The sequence below is a fragment of the Haemaphysalis longicornis genome, unplaced genomic scaffold (assembly GCF_048455015.1).
Source record: "Haemaphysalis longicornis isolate Haplotype H1 unplaced genomic scaffold, Haemaphysalis longicornis Haplotype H1 scaffold_5, whole genome shotgun sequence".
Lineage (NCBI taxonomy): Eukaryota > Metazoa > Arthropoda > Arachnida > Ixodida > Ixodidae > Haemaphysalis > Haemaphysalis longicornis.
In genome coordinates, this window is record NW_027526385.1 from 143,600,781 (window position 1) to 143,624,146 (window position 23,366).

Below are 23,366 nucleotides of genomic sequence, written 5' to 3' on the forward strand. Positions count from 1 at the left end.
TATGCCGGGCGCAAGCGTGTTCGGCCAAATTGTGATCAAGTCACCAAATACAAGCTGAATTTTCGCGTTTTTTTACCGTGAATGCGTACGAGCTGTAGCTTAGCTGCGTGATGTGATTTAATATGCCACCTTTTCTATTTTATTTCTCGGTTACGCTGATGTTCCATTGGTAAAGGTCTTATTTGCAGCTGGTATGTTTTCGTCGCCTGTTTTTTTTTGTTAGAGCACTTTAAGTTGTTTTTTGGACAAAAACCTTTGGGAATTAGATACTAATAAAAATCTTCGTCGAGTTTGCATTGTCTATGATAATAAAGATTCCACATGAGTATTACCACTGTAAGTTCAATTTCATTGTCTTGCTTAGGCTTCGTGAATGAGCTGTGCCTCGCGATTGTGACATTGAATGAGGTAGATTTCACCAGTATGACCAGGTGCAACAATGCATATGAAGACATGAAACGCAGCACTGAAATCAAATAAACCACCTTTCAGCTTTTCCTACACGTGCACATTTTTCACGAAACCAAATTCTTGCATGAGAGATGGGCATTATTGAAGCTGTGCAGGCGCTTCTCGCCTTGTGTTTGTCACTTAAGTAAGAAGCAGCTGCTGTAATGGTCATCTGCATGCATGTGCTCTACATTCGAAATAGAGCATTCAGGGTGGAAAACTTCAGCATTTCGCCCATTCTCCTGGTCGCATCACAAGTGGCTGCTGGAGCGAGAAGCCCGCTGCTACAGCAGTTTTCAACATCCTGGATGTCAAGTCGAATAGTAAGCTGCTGCTTGCTGCAGCGCTGTTGACAACGTGACACGTGCAATGTCTTCTCTTCTTGTTATGCAAGATCCAGAATTGGATCATATGTTCAGGAAAAAATGTATTATCTTGACAAAAATGCACTACAATAAATTATTCCCATACATAGGAGGATCGTTTGAAGCCAACATTGTTTCCTCTTCCCAAAGCGTTGGGCATTGTTTTTATTAACGTTGTGCTTCTGCATTTATCCAGTGCCTTAGACAACAGATAAACCCTATTTATCTTATTCCTGCGTAAGACACCAGATAGCCAGATAGAATTTAAACAGAATCAACGTAGAAATAAAACACCGAAGCAACTTTTCTTGTCCTTACTGCTGTTATCATAAGACAGATTTGGCCCAGACAGCTAAACAGACAAACTGCTGAATTATGCAGAGCAAATGAAATGAGCACTAAAAGACTGAAGCAGATTTATTTGTTCTTAACGCTCTATCAGAAGACAACTTGGCTCAGCCAGCCAGACGGGCACACAATGTTTAGTTACATGCTTTCATGTAGGCATTTTATTTGCAACTGCTTCTGCATCGCATACATGCATGAGTATCCAAACAATGTAAAAAACTTGCAGTGAAAACTCGGACTAGTGTCTTGTCCTGTAGGTGAAACTTGTCTTTATCGACATTAACATAGTGTCGCACAAGGAGCCCTAACGCCACACACCGCAGAAGTTATTCTGCTCGAACGGAATTTGTGAACTCGCTTGACTCAGCTTGCACACACCTCATGCTATACATGCGATAGTCGTCCTCCCCGTGCAGCAAAAACTAAACTATCGCACAGTACAATCGTGGCCTTGCTTCCAGAAAATAGTTTGGAACGGTGGGGGTTCTCTTTAGCTCGAGATGTACGATTTTCTTTTAAGGATACACCTGCTATGCAGTATCCTGTCACGACTGAACTTATTCGGCTGAATTCCCGCCCCAAACTTGCAACAAATGAGATCGGAAACCAAGCACTTCAACAGCCTTTTGTTATTCGCATAGTTACATATCAACCATGAACCAGCACCACACATCACACTGCTCCATTCACTACAGAAATTGAGATCATAACCCATTTTGTTGAAATAGCTTCTGCCGCCTTCACTGTTATACTGGAAGATAACTGTTGAGTCTACGACACAGCAGACAACACTGAGTAATGACAAATGAGATTGCAAGCGAAACAATGCAATGGCCTCTTCTGATTCTCGTAGCTACATATCAAAGCAATCAACCCTGAGCAAGCTACGCACCACACACAGGCTGCTCAGTTAACTCCAGAAATAAGTCTGAATAAAGCACACAAACAGCACATCTGGTCTTCTCTGCTTTCTGAAGGAGTTTCTTGCTCCTACAGCTATGGAAACACAGGTATTTAAGCTAAATGCCGCACTCCGCACTAACTGAACGAGGCAAAGGCAGCACTGGCGAATAGGTCGCAGCCTTACACATCTTGGAAGGACTTTATAGCAGATAGGTCACTGTCAGAGTCTATGTCGTCTTCACCTTGATGTATTATAATAGGTTGAACATGCGCACTTGCTTCACCATCTCCTCTGAACTTTGTTTCAATGTTGATCATATGCCGAACAGTGTTGGCCCAGTGCTGAGCTGTTACCTTGGCAACTTCTTCCCTCAGGACCACCTCTACATCTGCCAGCTTAAATGTGGCATTTCTTGCTGCGACGCCTAGCTTCATCTGTGCCCATATGCACTCAATTGGACTGATCTCAGATTGGTAGAGCTCCTGAATACATCCGGTCCTTTCAGCTGCACCGTCAGTACGATACCTGATGTACCGTGTCTTAACAGAGGCAACAAAGGTGAGGAGCTGGTTTTTAAGCGTTTTTTTTTCATCCCAAGCAGGTCCTTGGACGTCACCCAGTCCTGAACAACATTTTTGCGCAAAGTCAACGTAGGCACTGCTTCTTCCAGCCACGAGTGGTACGAGGCATTGTCCATGACAATTACACTACCGTGAGGCACTTGTGGCAAAACGGCCCCAAACCACCTTTCAAAGCGGGTGTCGTCCGTCTCCTCGTGGTAGTCGCCGGTCTTCGTGCCCCAAAAGATGTCCAGGCACCCACCGACGAAGCCGCCCTCGCTGTCGATGTGCGTTACAATCAGGCGCTATCCTTTCCATGACGGCTGCTTCAAACCTGTGGTCAGACCACGCATGAAGGCGTCGTGGTGGGAAGCAACCGTCGTGTCCTTCAAACAGTCGATATCGTGTGTCCCGCATTCACCCAGGTTTCATCAAAGTAGAACATTTTTGGATCTTCAATCCTGTACCTGGCGATGTCGTAGAGGTACTTCTGCTGCCACGCGACAATGTCGTGCCGCTCGATCAGGAGCGAGTTCCGGCCGCTCTTCTCATACCTGAACCATATTGATGTCATTCAGCAGGCGGCGCACAGTCCATGGCTTGAGAGGAGTAACATCGCCCCTAGAGCTGACATCCGCAGCAATTGCCTTCACTGTCGGGATCCCATTGCGGCGAAAAAGGCGATGCACGGACGACCGCAATGCGCACTTCGTGTAGTCGTGGTACACTTCTGTGCGTTGTCTCTCTCCACCGCTTCGCGGGCGCTTTCGGCCAGGCGTCGCAAGATTGCCATCGTTATTTTTCATCTCCTCCTTCACGTCCATCACCAAACTCACGCTGATTCCAAGAAGATCGTTTCTTCAACGCTGCGGTCTGGGTGTAGACGCCGCAAGCGAACGTACGCGTTCCGGATAATCTCCCGCCCGCAGCTGCAGATAACACGGCCACTTTTCTTTTCCTGACCATTGGCGTGGCCAGGATAGGAACGCACAATAATCCTCACTCGAGAACGACAACGCACACTCACTTTCACTCAGACGCGACCCTGACGCGAATTCTTCGGCTCCAAACCAGAAAAGGGAACCGGCAATCCATAAAACCAGAAGCAAGCGGTTGAGGGAAAACCCGGAAGAGCAGAAATTTACCATCAGCAATAAAATTGAAACTCACTACTCTGGCTGACGAATAAGTTCTTTGACGCGTTTCATTATATTGGCAAATAAGTAATTTTTAGCTAAGGTTTTTATCTCGGCTCTAAATAAAGGCATCCTGAAGAATTACTTTTCGGCGCGGACTCACTCAGAAAAGCTTGGCTCCGAGCGCTGCCTGCAGGTGCAAGGCGGTCGGCCGCGACGTCACGTTGATAGAGCGATACCACTGGCTGGAAGGGGGTAGTGGAAGAGGGGGGGATTGGGTAACTCCCCTTTTTTCTTGTCTTGTATCCGAGTATAGTAGTGCCACTTGGTGGAAAGATTTTCATCTGCCCCTGTCACAGCAGGAACGGCCGCAAACAGCATTTGGATACGGCGACAGCTGTGGACGGCTCGCTGGTAAGTGGTCTGTCATCAGTCGATGCGTTTATCAAACGTTTGGATAGGGTTAACAGCGAAGCACCCAGGTACACCCGGCGTCAAAATAAGCCGGGGCACGCGAGCGCGTGGCAAAATTAATTGCCGCGACATCTGACGTTGCACTTCTGGTATCGAGACATCGATGAGCGCGTGCGCGTCCAACCACGCTCGCTACGCTGTCTTTTACTTCGCTTCAAACGGTAGCGCTGATGACATTCAGAGCTTGGCGCCAGGGGTCACGTTCTTTGCTCGACATGTCTTGCTCGTACACGCTTCAGCGGCCGAGGGTTAGAGTGAAGATGCGTTGCTGGTCCTTCCCTGTTATGACAGATAACTAATCTTGCCCGTCTCGCGGTGACAAAATATGTCCCACATATGCTCTCCCACTTCGATATTTCTAACAGCGACGCTGTTCTTGGGCTGGGCTTGATTACAGCCTGTCCTTGTATCGTTTTACGCTCCCTCCGAAGTTCCCAGCAAAGCGTTCGTGTATACAGGTAAATCCGACTTTATGAAAATCGGCGGAAGCTTCGTCTTTGTAAGCTGGCCTTCCGACACTGCCTGTTGCGCAGCGAAGCATGGAAATCTACGGAGGGAGTATAATTAAATAAAACGGCTTTAACTCATGTGCTATTAATTGTATCCAAAAACAAGCTGAATGAAACTATGCCGATATGACGATTATACCGCTAGGCCGAGTTTTGTTTACTTGTCGTAATTAGGTAGTGAAGTTGTAAACGTTGAAGAATTAGTATGTTGTCATTATAACGCAATCTACGGAGAGAGATTGCCATGTATTGGAGAAAACGGTCGTTACTGCGGCTCCGCGCTGTTTCAGTAGATATCAATCACAATCCCTAGAACGAGTTTTAATATTTTTTTCGTCAAACATGCAATTGGTTGTTAACTAAGAATGAGCACTCTGTGAAGAAAAATGACCATCAAAGCTGCGGTACCGAGCCTCAACGTGACCTTTGACTGGGTCCAAGGGGTGCACGAAGCAAAACACGTTTGTTTGTAATTTGCGATTCAGCATAGTTCCTGGTTAATTGACTGAATGTACTTTTGATTAACTAGAGTTTTCTTCCGGTGGAAAAACATGGGGCTGTCCGTTTCCCTCCCGTAGAATCCCCCATATGTACAGACAGCGGACGAGAATTACACAACATTTACAATTTCACTGTGAACCATGAAATTTTGAAAAATATAAAACCCGGCTTTGTTTTAGATTCGTCTTAGCGGCTAATTGTCATATAATTTGTTTCGGTATAGTTTCAATGAAGCAAGCGTTAGAGCCACTTTATGTTATGGTATTCCCTCCGAAGATTGACTTGATTCACTGTTCAACCGTCGATGTGGGAAAGCCATCTTACACAGATCAAGCTTACAACGATCCCCTTAATGTCTGCTTCACCTCCTAACACAAATGAATTGCAGGGAAGACATTTTAGGAAACAGCCCTTTGGCGCCCTTCTCTGGGCTCACCCGCGTCGGCGTCGTCGTGACCGAGCGAACGAGGGGAAGACCGAAGTGTGAAGGAAAGCAAAGGAAGAGAAAGTTGCGAAATTGGGAGAGTAGGTTCGTCGTCGTGGCGCGAGCCAGCCCTCTCCGAAAGTGTGTGGTGGGGTAAAAGAAGGGGCAGTATGCTGTGCCCGCAGGAGGCGCTGGACGCTTGGCGGATACGTGAGGGGTGCGTTCACGCGACAATGATGTGCGTTCACTTAATGCTATGTTCAGACCCGCCGCGGTGGCTCAGTGGCTAAGGCGTTGCGCTGCTGAGCACGAGGTCGCGGGCTCGATTCCCGGCCGAGGCGGCCGCTTTTCTAATGGAGGCGAAAAGCAAAAACGCCCGCGTGTACGAGATTTCGGCGCACGTTAAAGATCCCCAGGTGGTCAAAATTATTATGGAGCCCTCCACTACGGCGCGCCTCATCGCCTGCGTTGCGTCGGCGCGTTAAACCCCGCAATCAATCAATGCTATGTTCAGACTAAAAACGTAACAGCCGTATCGTGCTCTATGGACGTAAAAAAACGGCGTTTTACACAGTTCGGTTGGCTGAGACGTCAAATGACGTCATTACTTAAAATTATTACGACAATTGCAACAACACTCTGAACCCACCCTACGACGCAGTTCTTGTCTACATATTGTCTACATTCTTGTCTACATTGCTATATTACCGAAAATTGTCAGCTCGATCCTAGCCATAGAAAGTTTTTCTGCAAAAAAGAATGCAGTATTAAAAACTAAGATAGCAGTCCCGTTTTAATGTATCCATTATAAGAGCAGCGCAGAGCGAGCAACGCATCTTCACCCTCGCCCTCGGCCGCTGAAGCGTGTGTGAGCAAGAGGGGTTTCCCAAAGAAAGTGGCGCCTGCCGCCAAGCGCTGAATGTGAGAAGCGTTGCCGTTTGAAGCGAATGAAAAGACAGGCTAGTGAGCGTGGTTGGACGCACACGCGCACATCGGTGTCTCGACACCAGATGTGCAACGTCAGATGTCGCGGTGATGCATTTTGCCACGCGCTCGCGTGCCCCGGCTTATTTTGACGCCGAGTGTACCCGTGCAGCTCACAGCACGTACACACACGGGCAAAAAAAAAAAGCTCACACTCGCATTATTTTACTTGTTTGCGGGTTTTGGGGTATGCATTCGCATTTTTTTGTAGGCCGCTTTGTAACAGGGCATTTGAGATAAAATCGTTTGTCGCGCGGGGCGCCGTTTCAAACCAACGTGACGGTTACTTCGTGCTGGCGAAAAACAGCGCAGTCAGACGGAAGCGCGAAGGAAGGTAGAGAGATCGGGAAAGAGGGCGCTAATATATAAAAGAATGCGTAATGCAAGACGATAAATGAAACGCAACCCGCCTGCGTTTCTCCGAACTTCAGGACAGAGCCGCACGCGGGAACGTTGTCACAAACTCGAGCGTACGACGTCTATAAGTACCGTATATTTTTTTCATTTTTCAACGTGACCTGAGCCACTTATCTTCTCATTGCCGCGCATGGAGACCTGATTGTGTCCCTGTGTTTGAGCACACAGCCATCCTTTTCGGCCATAAGAACCAGCAAACGCGAGAAATTGTAGAAGCCAGCCACATCAGAAAAGCTGTTCCGAATGTATCAGTCATCCCTCTATCGCCCTGCTTAATCGAGAGGTCGCATATTTAGACGCATATTGATCGCTGTTTCGGTGCCTCTTCTGGCCATGCGTGTTGGGGGTGGGAGGGGGTCTTAATCCATGTATGACGCGCTTATCTTTGCTGATTTTTCGCCTTTCGTGCGCCTCAAATTTCTTTTGTCGTTTTGTTGTTACGGTTTTTTAGTATTTTCGGCTGAGTGCGCCGAGAACTGTGACGCATTGGGGGCGCGGCAAATGGGTCCTTGGGCATTTAAAGCTTTGAATTGTGCAATAATAAACTAGTTGCGAGTCTGCGCTTGTGCCGTCTTCATGTGTTCTTGTCCTCGTTAATTTGAGCGCAGTTTGTTTTTCGAGATGCATCATTACCAACTCGCCCAACTCTCAACCCTTTTACAGATCCTATACTTCGTAAACATGAGTTGCCTGTCTTTTTAGGTAAGGCAAAATCTCGCGCAGCGCATCATTCTGCCAGGGGGCCATATCCTAATGTCAATGCACACACTCTGAAAGCAGCTTGCACCTAATGCGTCACATTGTCTGGTGATAAGCATTTAGCTTCGCCCCTCTCATCATCATTCACTTCGTGGAGATTGCGGGATTTTCTTTCATAGCTTGTTGTCACTGCAGTAATCAATAGCAGAATCAGTCCTACAAATCACAGCCTGGTGTAAGAGGGGTATAATAGTGTTCTCCGTGAGCTAATCTATGAACCTAGAGAGACTTGCATTTTACTTCACTGTCATTTAAAGTTGTGCTTGAGTATATTGTGCGGAAGTAATATCTTTTTTATTGCTGCAAAAGCCACGATGGTTAAAGGGGCCCTAAATAGGCTTCCGTAGGTCGCCATGTCAATCGCGCAATCGCTAGAGTACCCCTTCACGACAACGTGTACCAAATATTACACCTCTGCGTAAAGCAGGGGCCGCACAAACACGAAAAAAAGATTTCACTTTCTCTCCTGGCTCACCAACCATACCTTGCTGCCACACTTGCGCGCTCTGACGCAGTTCTTTCCGGCTCTGACGCGCCTCTATGACGCACGAGACCCTGCCCAGTGCGGCGCCGCGAACGCGAACCACAGCGACAGCGCGACAGCGCTAACCGTGCAACCGGAATCTGGTGGGCGGAGCATGCGCGTCGAGTGCTAAAAAAAAAAACAAAAAGCGCGCGCAGGGCTTGGCGCAGCCAATGACTGCGCGTACATCAAGGAGGGTGATGGATTGCCCTGTTTCTCTCGGTGGTCTTGCGCCGGGTCGATGACGTCGCGGCTTCCACAGTGCTTCGGAGGAGCTACTAGAGGAGGAGAGCCCCAGGCCTTATGGGTGGCCCCTTTTAATGAGCGATAACTCAGCTAATACTTAACGCATTTAAACAATTTTTGCGGCGTGACGTTCCTTGGATAGTACTCCAGTGACTGCGCACGCAAAATCGTAACATTTGGCAGCCTATTTAGGGCCCCTTTAATGTACTGGTGCTTGGTTTTATGAAGCCTTTGCATTCCTAATTTAAGTGCTGAAATTCGCAGGGAACCTGGCCTAACAATGTTAATACTGCACCGAATAATTAAGTTCACTTAACCATAGTGTCTGTTTTGAATTTTACATGTGGGGCATTTGTTTTCTTTTTTTGCTTTTTCAGGCAGGTGTTCCTTTGACTTCCTGCCTGCATTCCGCGAACGGGGAAGTTAGCCTCCACATCGATGGCCAGAGTGTCTTGACTGCATCATCTTTACTCGGAGAACTGTGTAGTCTGTTTGCATCGTTCTGGGTTTTCAACATTCAATATCCCAAGAAGGCACACAGAGCTCTAACGTTTGTGGGACATGCCTTTTTGGACCTTGCCAGCACCAAACCACGTTTGAAGGATTTAGAACTAATTAACTGTAATCGCATCGATATCCCTCACTAATATTTTATTTGTTTTCAATCCTGTTCTCATTGGATAGTAGTTTAAAAGAATTGCGTATTATGTTTCTTACTTTTTCTTTTTTTCTTTTTTTACTTAACAGGGGATCTTTGATGGGCACTTCTGTATGCTGATAATACAGCCATCTTTTAGTGAAGCAATAATATTAACGAACTAATATAAGTTGGAAAAATTATCTGAATAATTTTGGAAACTGGCGCCAAATGAATCAATTAAAAATTATCCGAAAAACACGAAATACATGGCTTTTTCTTCTCATTCTAAAGAAGCCGTTGCGATACAACCTATTCTGTTCCATATCCTTCCAAATAACCCTTCAGACTCGGTCCCTTTTCTTGGAGCATTTGTGTCTTTATCAAAACGCACTGGTGTTTTCCGCAGCATATTTCTCGTTCTTTATATTGCTCATTTATCCATAGCCATCTCATTGCTGTCTGACTCCCACATCATTTATCTCTTGTGCCTTTACCATCTAGAAAATGCTCGTTACCGTTCACTATCAAATCGTTACACAGCTCTCGCTCATTTCACCACCAATTGAAAAATTTTTTTCTTGTTGTAAACCACTGCAATCATTTTTTTCACTTTCTGTACTGAGTACTGATGCGTACTGATAAGTACTCACGCGTTCTCAATCCTCTAGTAATATATAATGATGTCACTTACCATGCCGTTGTGTCTGTGCCTATATGTTTTTCGCATATTTCCAGTTCTTGTAGCAATATTGTTTCTACAGTCTGTTCAACTAGCACAGAGCTCGGTTATTTTTACCACCAGCTTAAATTTTTTTGTTGTTGTTGTAAACCACTGCAACCATTTTTTTCACTTGGTGTACTGAGTACTGATGCGTACAGATAAGTTCTGATAAGTACTGACGCGTTATCGATCCGCTAGTATTATATAATGATTTCACTTACCATGCGGATGTGTTTGCGCCTATCTTTGTTTTTCGCGTATTTCCAGTTCTTGTAGTAATATTAATTCTACGGTTTATTCAACTAGCATTGTATTGCTGTCTTCCATTTCTAACTGGCATGTTATTTAGCAATGTACCATTTGTGCTTTCTTATAGGAGGTCGCCCTAAGTTTGTATTCCAGAACCTTCTTGTGTACACCATGTACCACGTAAACTTGTATGCGAACGTTCGTTGAAATAAACCTGAAACCGAGAAAAAGCGTGTGAAATCAGTATTCCCGCACGGAACTAGAAACTCTCCCTTGTGGCCTTGAAAAAAATCCTTTCAGAAGGCCTACAAAATCGCCCCAACTTTCGCAACACTCCATTCAAAACAAATATATGCTTCTCTTGAACCTCCTAAAAAACTCCCCTCACGAGGACTACTAAGAGAAAAATGCCTCCCTGGAAGCTCCTAAAGACGCCCCTAAAATAACATAAGTACTTCCCAAGAGAGCCATAGTAACCTCCTATTCAACCGCCTAAAAAGTCCATAAACATCACTTAAAAACGCCTTGAAGAAGTAAAAAATACTGCATTTTGATCTCCTTAAAGTCTCCCAAACATTACTTAACACTCCCAAACTACCTCCTTTCTATTACCTAAAAACGCCCTCTTTTGAGGAGGTAAACAAAACCAACCTGTTCCATGTAGTAAAAAAAACTCCTACAAGGACGATCACTAGAGGACTGGCGAAAAAGAACCTCTAGGGAGTATATGGGAGGAAAAAAAGTTCAGACTGGGATGTCAAAGCCGACGGAAGGGGGCCACCGACGCACCCGCCGATGTGAGCACGGGGAACGCTGGGCAATAGCGCTCTATCCCCGGGCCATCTACACTGTGCTCTGTGAGTGAAAAGCGCCATCCCCCTCACCAGCCTTGTTGGGGTTTCTTGTACCGCACGCCACGAAAGAACCGCTGGCCGCTAGATGTAGAAAGCGTTGGTTGAAAATGGGACTTTGCATTAAAAATGGGACAATAACTGAAACAGGTTGGGAGGAAACGAAGGACTTGCCCCCACTCCCTTTGATTCCCGAGGCCGGTTTGTGCGTCCTTCAGCCGCACACCTGGACGGAAAGAGATATAGAGTCACCCTTTTGAGCGCTCACTTGCACACGCGCACGCAGATTCTTCTGTCACGCACCTGTGCACGCAAACACACGCGCGTAAAAGCACCAGCTCCACTGCACAACTTTAGGCTAAGCCGCCACAACCTAAATCGACTAGAGATATCGAAATCAGCTTCCTAAATTGCATATGTCAGCCGGGACATTTCACCTAGTAAACCCTTCGGTAAGTGTAGTCATAAGCGCCAATTCTTTTGTCTACTTCGTGGTGATATCACGGTGATGTCCATTAGCTGAGCGCCGCTCCGCGTGCTGTGGCGTCAGCGCGTTAGATTAGATCCAATTAAAGTATGTTCTTCGCGTCGCAGGCCGCTCACATTTCAGCCAGGGTATTCTGTTGAGTAAAGGAAGCGAACTGTGCAATAACATCAACGCCGAAATTGGTGTCAGTACCACTTTTGGTTACGGCGCATGGAACGCAATGTGTAGCCGCGGAGTGATCCAATCCGTCATGACATTGGAGCTGTTCACTGCAGAACAGAAAGCCGTCACTCTTCCCAGCAGCTGTTCTGCAGATGCCTTCCATTAAGTAGGTGAGCTGACCACCTTCGACATTCACGCGCCTTACTCAATACCCCGGGCGAGTTCGTACGTGCTAGAGCACAAGCGACAAGGGAGATAACATCGCTCCCATCGTCACGCCAAAATCGATCATCACAGCAGATCAAAAAGGCTCTGGTTTTTGTGGTTTTCCTGCACCATATCTGCTCCGTAAAGTAACGCCTCTTACGATCTGTGAAAATGTTTATCGAAACCATACACTGGGAGATTATGCCTTATGATTTTGCCTTCTGGTACAGTTTCAGGTAATAATAATTTAGCGCATTCTCTTTACAGGCCGATGACACCAGAGCTACAGAATTTATACTCCCGCCTTCAGCCTGTGTTTACACGACTGGCTTCCTTTCTTTAGGGGAACATCACATCCAAGCGGCTATTTGGGGGTGCCTGATGGTATTTCTCACTGTTTCAAAACAATGTGGTCACATTTTTTATCACAGAGCATAAACTTCAGTGTATAAAACTCTCGCTCTAAATGAAATAATCCTGGAAAAGGGTAGGAAGTACGGTGAACTTGGGTTCCCAAAATGTTGGGCACTGCCTAACCTAGCGACGGTAGTGTAACCTTCTACGGAAAAGGCAAATTTGTGAAGCTTTTTACAGCGCAAGGAGCCAAGACGGTATGCCGCCTTTCATCCTGATTGGAGCGTGGCGATTAAAATTTTGTTTTGCGTGCCGTCCGTCGTCAGCATCCTTTTTTTGTGTTCATAATTCGACTAGCATTAGCGGAGCGAAATAGGAGCGGCTTAGCTGGTACTCCTTCCCGCTCTTCGCGGAAAATTTCTTTTCAAATATGGTTGCAATGCGCCTCATCTAAGCCATAAAACGTGTTGCAGGAAAGCTACACAAACAAAGTTGCAAGAATTATAGGATAAGAGTTCTGTAGCGCATAATCTCAAAAAGACTAACACTCCGGAGTGATTTTTCTTACCTGTTTTCCAAGCGCCACAATTTTGCTTTTACCAGAGCGGCAAAATTTGAAATCCACAGTGTTCTTCTAAGCAGCAGCAGAAAACGTTAAGACACCCAGGGAGGCTAGCGCGTTATTCGTACAAGCCTACACTTTTGCCAATGCGTGCAGCTGGAGCCGTGCCGTAGATATCCAGAACACGTTGTTTTTAGCTGTCTCCTTTATGGAATGGTGGCCATTTGTTTTCTGCGCCATTCAGTCGCGCACCGGACGGGCGAAGAGCCAGGAGAGGGCACAATCATGCTTCGGCGATTCGTGTCCCTCAGTCCTGGGGATGTTATGTTTTTAGGTCATATAGAGGGCCATGAGTAGACATTTTACAACACATGGCCTAACGCCGCCTCTCCTAAGCCACTCCAGAGGCATCACAAGATCTCTCTGCACACAAAATTGTTCGTCTTGTGGGCTAGAGAAGTAGCCCAGCGAAATTTTGTTTCGCATAATGACTTAAATGTATAGCAAATCGACTTTGCAAGCTGACGCCTTATGTTTTTGGCTTGATAACCACACCTAGGTCCATGAAGTTCTGCTCAGTACAGACATTTGGTTTCGCTACCAAGTAATGTTAAGATTATGTATTCGGGACAGGTATGTTTGAGTTCAGCAAACATTTAAGCATTCTTTGCATCCTCAAAATTCACTTTATTGCAATCACCGCTTCACCACAATGGTCATGACAGCTTCATGGTATGGTTGTTCCAGGCACGGCATTGAGACGTGTTATTCCACCAATGAACAATGTCTGGGTACACCGATTCTTCCTTAAAGCTGGTGCTATAAAGCTTAGCACAAAGGTTGCAGTAGGTATAGTACTCCCAGTGCTTCACGTCATAGAGTCCTTTCCACGCAAAATACTTTCTGTACAGACGAAATTCTCGTTTAACATGCTTAAGATAGTCGGCGAGGTCCTTCGGGGTCTTGAATGCAAGAGCGTCAATGTAGGAATGTGGTGGGGCGAAAGATTTGTAGTCTGCACCACCAAAGGTCACGGGTATTATGTCAAATTGAATGGTTAAGTAGAACTTTTCTGCAACGTAGTCTTTGCATACAGTGTTTTCGAAAGACAAATAAAAGAAGTATTTTCGGGCAAATTCTTCATGACATTTTGAGCCGCGGGGCTGACACGTATAGTTGCCACAGTCTCCATAAACGTCGACCCGAACATACTTGCGTAGCTCCTCGACAAAGTTCTCTCGCTGGCCGAATGTATTGCAGTGGCTGACTGGCCAGACCGCCATAATTTCTTTCTGCATCCATATCTTTCTGATGTGGTCAATGGAATACGACTCTGGTGCTGCCTTTCGTTTAACGCTTCCGTACGTATCCAAAACATCCGAGTCAAGCCTGTATGTCATGGTCCAGTTTATAGCGGTCCTCCAGGAAAGAAGCGGCCCCATCTCAAAGTTCGTGGGCGGCTCCAGTGACCAGAACACCCACTTCTGACCCAGCGCTCTTCGAGTAGGCACGTCAGAGGCGTTCAGGTCGGAGTAGTAGAAGACGATGGCATCACTTACGGCCATTGTACGCCGGTCATTTGCTATATAACAGCGATGTGTGCACTCAGGGTTTGCCGTCCAATAGGCCAGTTCAGCAGTTCCATTTTCGCTGAGTCCAGAATAACCCCACCAGCCGGATATCGTCGTCCAGAACAGAATCCGTGGTTTGTCAGGCTGTCCGAGTTTGTCGGTGCGCTCGAAGAACGGCTTCCATCTATAGTCCGTGCGAGAAACAAAACAAAAACGTTATTTTCATTTCGAAAATCAGGTATCATGGAGGCAGACTTACAGGGCAAAATTTTGAATGGGCCCAGAAAGAGGCTTGGAAAAAACATGCATGTACACATAATCAGATAAATCAATCTTATCGAAATAATTGTATACTAGATATACTAGAAATAACGTTTAAACCAGGCCCACTCTCTGTGTGGTATATCGATATATCCTACCGGTACGAAGGAATTACTGTCTGGTAAAGTAAACCTTACTTGAATAACGCTTCTGCAGCATAGTACTCTGAATCTTGGCGCACATTTCTACATTTACGCTCATTTCTTTCGCTAGTATTGATTCTTTCGTGATTAAATTACCTTCTGTAGCTAGTTTTTTCCACATAACAAACTTTATAATTTATACGACCCCACCGGTCACAAACGATTATGCAATTTGCAGCTCCGGAGAAACAACGTTGCGAAGCGCACGTTCAAAGCATCGCAAGCCAAAATACGGATCTCATTTGCACTTCTGTTGAGTTTTATGGGCGTCACATAACTTACTTAGTTTATTACACTCCAGAAACTAACAAAAATCAGCCACATTCACTGCTGCACAAATGTTTTCGGTGCACAGTTTTCGCTTCTCGATGGATTCTAGACGACCCGCTGGCCTGTCGATTTTGTTGGCGTCTTTGGTTTTGCGTCTTTGGTTGGCGTGTTTGGTTTTGGTTGGCGTCTTTGGCGTCTTTGATTTTGCTCCTTCGATCGGTCAACGTGTTAATTTCACTGTCGGCGTCTTGTGAAAACGTGCTCGGCGAGCGCGGAAGTCGGCGTCACCTTGGTGTTTTCGTCGTATCGCCACCGTGTTACCGAGTGTTATGAAGAAGCGTGGTAATACAGTGAAGAAGGCAAATAGGGCTAACACAATAGCGTTTAACCGTTCTGCAGGAAGGAATACTTAACAAAAAGGACGGCCAACCCGCCGACACTGGTCAGAACACTCTTCCTTTTGCAGGGAATATCTTCTTTGCGACGTACATGGCAGAATCGATGAGTACAATTGATTTAAATGGCGGTGCACAAAACGCACAGAAAAGGTTGGGAATAGGGCGACAAGTTTTGCAAGCAAAGTGGGGGCTTGCAGCTACTCGTACAAAAGTTATAGATGGCACAGGAAAAATTTTCCACCCAAATAAAAGACTGCGGTGGTTCATTTAGTGTGCTCAAAATGCTTTTTAGGGACCTTTAAGGAGATAGAGTAATAACGTCTTCAATTGATGAATCTAGGAAAATCCATAGCGTTCAGCTGTGGCGTTTTTCTGTGGCCACACTCAAACGTCAGCTGCCGCGTTAGCAGAAATTTTTTTTCTGCCTGCTTCCTTCGTCTCCGCGATTTCAGCTTGTCTCAAATAGAAAATGTATTGCAGGGCAACATAGCCACCAAACCTGCCATTTCCTTATTGCTCAGTTATCCAAGCAAAAAAGAACACGCTAATCTAATGCATCTCCATTATTCCTTGAAAGCCATAGGAACGCTGAACGCACAGGCCAATTCCATTGACACACGGAACCTTAGGAGCGTTCAAGCAGAGATAGCCGTGGAAGTGCCGTAAGTACGGGTTTAGTAGATAGTTTTGATACCCTGAGGGAACCTCTTAATGCCTTTATTTTATTTCTGTCAATGGCTACGAGCCACCTCAGCAGTCCAACGTTTGCCGCTCCTGTAAAGCAAGCGGCAAAGGGCTAGTTTGAAGAGTATTCGTGTTCCTTTTGAATGTATATTTTCAACCACCATGCTCATGCGTTACGGTATTATCTGAAAGCATTCCATTCTATTTAGTGTCAACAGTTGAGGGACTATCCTCACATGCTTGCATTATCCTCCTTATGTTAAGAAGGTCGCTTGTGCATTGGGAATTTTTCCTTGTATTCTTCTTACAACATGGCTAATTATATAGAAAAGTTTGCCGTATGCCTGTCTGATCGACTAAGGACTAAAGCTCGTATTGTACCGGTCTGCTCATGGGATCGTGATTAAGATCGTCTTACTGCAACTCTGTGTCGTAAATCTTAGTCCTTACAACCGTGGTTCCGAATGAAGTCAGGAACAATCTACAAACAAAAGTGCAGCTCCGTTGCGCAAGGAGAAATATTCTCAAAAAACTACATTGTAAATAAAGCGTTACTTTATTTTCTGTACTGGACGTTTGCCTTCGCCCAGGACTTCAGGTAATTTCGGTCCTCCAGCTGACAGCATGCTTTATTTCTGAGATTTTTTTACCAGGCGTCTAGCCTAACGCATTGGTATATCAAGCAAGAACACCCTGAATGCCTATAATAAAAGCTGCACGACACGTCACTGGTTCTTTATATGGCTTGACACTCTTGTTCCAGAAAGAATGCATTTCAGTTTTATGGCTATATTTATGTCGCCTTGAATGTTATATCTTTGCTCGTTGTAGTAGAATATAGTGTGAACCCTTGTAGAAAAAATACTTACCCAAAGAGTCCACCAGATTTATTTCCGAGTTCAGAGAGCCAGGGACGGGTCATATTCAAGTGTTTTAAAGGTGAAATTTTAATCGTGGGAAGGTGAAAGGCGGTCAGCAGAGCAACGACGAGCAGTGTACTGAACTGCAGCATCGCCAAGTCACGTCGCCGAGACTCCATTTTGGGCGACGCTGCAGGAAAGTTAGACCGTGATCAGCTGTATACACTTAATGTTTAAAATGCACAACAAAGCCAGCTGGCGCAGTCACAAAAAATGAATCTGTGCAATTTCAATGCTTGTCGTTATACGGGGTGGTCAAAATTAGGTCGACAGAATTATTTTTTTTTAATTAGGCGTTTAGGTTTACATGAACACCACTTATGTAGTGAGGTTACTTGCCCAGGGGGACACAGAATGGAGTGGTAATTGTTGATGTCGGTGGCTGAATTCACTAAAATATAATAATTATCTTTAAGTGGCTGCAGTAAGAAGGAATGTTTCGATTGAAAAAATTAGTCGCAATCGTGTTTCTACGTAGAATAATTTGTCCGAATTCTTCTATCGCATCCGCACTGCGAGATACTGAACTGCGAAGTTTATTTGCCGTTCGCATGATTCCGCATGCTAGATAGTGACGACCGGCGCAAAGCTCCTCCCTTTTGTTCAGCGGTTTCGCATACTAGAGATTGCGATAACGTGGGCCAAGGTTGAAAGGGTGCCAGTAATCACTTTTTTCCATGCCTCCACCCGGTTGTCAAACTAAACACCGTTCAGAGCAGGCACGTCACAAAAGGGAGGAGCTTTCGCCACACCGCACTGTCTTGCATGCGTAATCATGCCAACATCAATTAAACTTCGTAGTTCGACATCTTGGCGCATGGTTTCACAAGAATATTTCTGCGAAATGAAACTGCATAGAAACACAATTGCGTTTAACTTTTCAAAACATACCTGTCTCCTTATTGCAGCAACTATAATTTTTTTAATTTTCGTCAATCAATATTTACCACTTCAATCGGTGTCCCCCTCCGCGCATAGCCTCACTGTAGAGTTCACCTTCACCTAGATTCAAGGGCATAATTTTGAAGAAACCTTTCGAATTAGGTTTGATCACCCTCCATGATTTACGCGGGTGCACCGACACATCGGCGGGAGAACGCGCTCGAATAAAATGACCATTCGAATCCAGTGCCAATCCTACCAAAACCAAAAACTACAAGGAATGCGGAAAGTTATCAATAAGTGTGTCACTTCGGAAATATATAAATAATGTATGTACAATTTATTTATCTTCTTCCCGTCCACTCAACTATCCGCATTCCACAATTGCAGTTTTATTCACTTCTTTCATATCTCGTGTGAATAACTTTGTTGACGAAGCCCCACACACCTTTGCAGGCCTAAGAATTGCGAGACGTTTCATCATCATCATTTATTAAACACTTAAGGACCCCAGAGGGGCATTACATGAGGGGGTGGGGCCAGAGTCATCGTAGTACATATGTGGCACAAGGAAAATACGGTTTGATACACGGCTCATATAGAAAATGTATACAACAAATTTAATTTGAGAATTTAACTACAACCAAAATAATAATAAACTAGAAAAGGCAGCAGGGGCAATTCGTGGGGATTATATGAAAATGAAGACTGAGGTTAGATAACAAATATTCTTTGAATTTGGCCGGATTGTGTTCACGGACCAAAGAGTTTGGCAGCGTGTTTCATTCTTTGATGGCACGTGGTAGGAATGACATATTGAATGCGTTAGATGAACCTTTCCACACAACTGCATTAGTTTCGTTCATACGCTTTCAGCATTTTGATATTCCCGTGACCGCTTCCAGAAATAAGACGCCTCACTTCTGTAGAAAAAGGAGACACGTACACTTCCTTCCGCAGTGCTACACCACATTCCGCCTAAAGTACTGTAATATTGAGATCTCGGGTGAGAGAAATCTAATTATTATCTGAACTGTAACAGGGTACAATAATTTAATACGACGAACCAGTTTAAGCGCAGATAGGTCTAAGTAAGTATTCAAGAGTTCAAGAGCATTAGATTTCTTTCAAACGAACGACACAAATTACGACTCTGTCGGCCGTTTGGAGCTGCGGTGCTCTCAGGAGAGAAGAATTCTTGCACCGAATCCAGGTAGGATAAACGACGAATCATGAGGCTGCCATGTCACGAAGCGGCAAAACAAAAACTATAAAACAAATGCACAAGTGCCTCCGAAATTTCGTTTAGCTCCATGTAAATCTCGCGCTGACTATGCCTGTGCCTAAAATGACGGTTCGGTGATAGTCAAATCTCGACATAACTAATCGCGCGGGACCTTCGAAAAACCGTTCGTTATTTCAAAATACCCTTGAAATAAAAAACTGGCGCTTATAAGCCAGTGCTCAAAATAAAGCATCACAATAGAAGCGTGTGCATACAGGCAAACTATCAAATAAACATGTTGCGCTCACGTCAAAGCTGCTTCATCAGATATAAATCAATAATTTTCTTATGGCGCGTGTAGCACGCGCGACCGATCAGGAACGCGTTTACATATTCTGTCTTCCACAATACCTTATCGAGTATGCCATTGCACCGAGCAAAGAACGTGCGGGATTTGTTCATATGAAATAAAAGATAAATGTTCGACCCGGTCTCATCTCCTACTGTGCTCGGTGAACCGCAGTCGTGATCTTTCGCGTCGTCATCGTCACTAAAGTTGATGCCTGCACAAGCTTGTTCTTTGCTTTATCGCCAGCTGTTCTCATCTATGGATCTCGCCAGAACAACGCCATAAAACTATCCCCAACAAAGAAATACCTGCCCGCACATCTGATTAGCCTGAATAACAACTAACCGGCCACCAACACCCAACACAACGAGAGAGAAGAGAGACAAACTAGGCTAGGTCTGCTAGGCCATTCCACATGAAACCGCATCTTTATGTTGGCGCTAGCTGTTCGCGCTCGATATGGTGCTGATTAAAGCTACTGCACTCCGGGAATACGTAGAAAAACGGCGGTTTCTATTGCACGCGATAGTTCCGGCGCTGTTACTTATAGCCGAATTCGTACTACTGATGTTCCTCAATTAAAACAGGAAAAGAAATTACGTGCGTTTTTCTGAAATGTGGGCTATATTGAGATCCGTAATTCGGAAATATTTTTACATTGAATAACAGGCAATCGCGTAGGGATTCCTAAAAGATTCGTAAATTTGAGAAATTGGTTTGTGGTGTTCGCAGTCACGGGATTTGACTGCCGACGCTGTCTCTAGTGTACAAGATTCATATTCCCTGCCACTAGGGCTGAGTTGTTGTACTGATGCTGGCAGTGTTTTTGAATAGCGAGACGCCTAAAATTCATGCGTAGCATTCTTTGACGAGTACCCCCAGAGACAGGACAGTGTAGCACCTTTCATTTCTACAAAAGCACAGATATAGCGGGAGATTCAATTGTAATTGTCACAATAGCATAAATGGAGATAAATTGTCGAAGATATTTTCAAACATTGATCAAGAAAACACAAAAAATACCTAAAATGGCGAACCGTGTAGTGTCCTGAATTTTGAAAATAATGCACATTTACGGAAAGTTCTGCTTCTAATCGTCATAATAATGTAAATGGAGACAATTGGTCTTAATAAATTTTGAAAAAAAACGAAATGGGACAAATATTAAAAGACATTACGCTAAATGGCCTACTGTAATCCACATTATTGCGGCATTACCACACTAATACGATTTCGTGGAAGTTCCACTTGTAATAGTGATGATAGCGTGAATTGAGATAATTGATGGCTGAGTATTTAAAAGAAACAGAAAATGTGACTGTCAAAAAATCACACTCAAGACAAGCGGCATAAGAATGCAATACGTTAGTAGACGATTCTTAAAATTTCTGGTATCTTCTTCTGCACATTCTTCTTCTATGTAAGCGCTGTGCAAAGGTCATGCGCTTTTAACTTGGTAATCGCTGTGGCCGCAAATATAGTCCGTGGGAATGTAGCTCACCACGTTCTTGGCTTATTCGTGTCTTCTCTTTAAGGAAAAGTTCTACGGCAAATATTTGGCAGAAAGAACAGCAACACAACGCCTAAACTGAACTTTGACATGCCTACTTTTGAACGGTGGGAAGTGAACTTTTCTTGAGACGTGCATATTTCTAATTCGCCAAAGCGTTACGACGTCTGAAACAGTTTTTACCACAGACAAACTGTTTCCACCAAGAACTGTCGTTTGGGCACGCTCTGAGGCATCACGTAAAAGTGGATAATCTCGCCTCTTATTATGGGCCGCGTCATTCACTCCTTGCTGATCGGGATTGGATTTTGTGCGTACGTAATATGGATGATAAAGTGTGTATCTGGGATTATATTTTGCTCTTTCTGCAATCGTAATTTGGTGATGATTACCCGCTAAAAACGTTTTTGCTACCTCAATAGGGACAGCACAGTGGCTAGTTTCTAAAACAAATTGTCTGTTCATTTGCTGTGTCGTTTATTTAGTGGCGAACCAGATGCAAGCCCAGACTTTGTTTTCATGAGCAAAGTTTAAGCTATGCCTCTCAAGGGGGATGTAAAAAAAGGGCTGTCATGTGTAATTCAGGTATTTTTGGCCCGTAAGCAGGGCACCGCGAATGACACAGGGAACCAAGATCCATACTCAACTGAAAAAGTGTGCCATCTGACTACCATTAGTAGCGTCATCTAGCGTTCCTTGTATACACAGACAATGGAAATGTTTAGTTACAGTGAATAGGAGTAAACTTTTTAAGCTTCATTTAGCAGCCAGTAAACGTAGCCGAAAATTACGAGCTCAACCATGCTAGCCAGGTCGGAAAATTTTCCAGAAGATATTTGTTCCCGAATGCGAATCACGCATTTCGGTAATGCCATGTCCCGCCAAAACATACCGTCCATAATACAACTGAACAGCGCTGGGAGTACAAAAACGCTGACGGCATTACGCTATCATGGCCAAAGCGCGCCCAAGCGACGAAGCACAACATATATTCAAAATTATTTTGAATTACGATTTGTGCAACGCTTCTGAGACAACCCCAGCGAACACATCCAAACTCATGCAGTTCTGGTGACACTGGGCGAAGCACCAGCAATTTGTTGCAATTTTCGTTCAACCCGTGAATAAAACATAGGAGGTCGGTGCAACCACGAAACGGTAGGTATTTTAGGTCAAGTTATGTGGACCAGCCCGGGTACACCCGCGCTATCTATAGAAAACACAATATGATTTATTTATACTCCCTAAAAAAATCCCGGTAATGTGCAGGTGATACCTTTTTCAATTTGAGCAACACAGGCCTAATGTTAAGCAATGGCATGAATAGGGTATATTGAGATAGACAAATAGGGACAAGGCATGGCAGCGTTTATTCCGGCTTTCTCCAGCAAGCAGCACATGAAACCAGAGCGAATGATGATGAGAATTGAAGACTCTAATATTTGTAGAATGATGATGAGTATGTACATGAGGTGTAGAAGGTGTCCTGCGTTATAGCGTATCAGTTCGCAAAATACTTTTCTCACAATATTGATTTTATTTCGAAGTTCTCTCTGAAGATTTATTCTAACGCCCTCGTCTTGCCACGCTCCCAAAAGCCGACTTAAGTACAAAAACCAGGCTCGGAGAAATTCAATCACTCTGCATAAACATTTATGGGTATAAATACCAGTACACGTAGAAATACACAAAACTCAAGAATGGGATAAGCATTTTTTTTGCAATTCTTTACCCGGAGGTTGTATTTACAGCAACCTAAAAAAATGAAAAGTGCATGTTACACTCAAGCAAAGTCATGATTATAAGAACACAGTAAGAACTCCCAAAAGAACCACTTACAATAACCCGGAAGCTCTTGGCGTTACGTCTACCAAAATAAATAAAAGCGTTAACAAACAAATAACAGGTGCCTCAAGATCCGACTTTTCCTATCAGGAGGAGGTAATATTGTGATTTTCCTATGACTCTCACAAAAGCGCACCCTCAGCCCATGTGAAGGCTAAATTGCCAGGTCACCCATAAAATTTTCGTACATTTTTGCACCTTTTCTTATGCTACTGTCTACAAAAAGGCGCTATTATTTTAAAAGACCTCTAAACTCCACGCAATGCCTTTCCACCGACGACAAGGTACACGCCGAATGAATAGTGTAAAATTACGAAGACGACAAACGGGCCCGACATACTTAACCTTCCAGCTGTAGGAACAGCGCTGCTTCTCGCTCGTGTAATTGCATAATCGTCATTATCACGTGCACTGC

The 23,366-nt window shown here is 44.6% G+C and overlaps 1 protein-coding gene across 1 annotated transcript in view; it reads right to left on the reverse strand.

The window, feature by feature from the left end:
- Positions 1-13,549: 13,549 nt before the first annotated feature.
- LOC144139919 (alpha-(1,3)-fucosyltransferase C-like) overlaps positions 13,550-23,366 on the reverse strand; it is a 36,950-nt gene continuing 27,133 nt past the window's right edge. The window contains exon 2 of the mRNA XM_077672144.1: positions 13,550-14,588. Within this exon, the coding sequence (XP_077528270.1) occupies positions 13,550-14,588 (1,039 nt within the window). The remainder of the gene's footprint in view (positions 14,589-23,366) is intronic.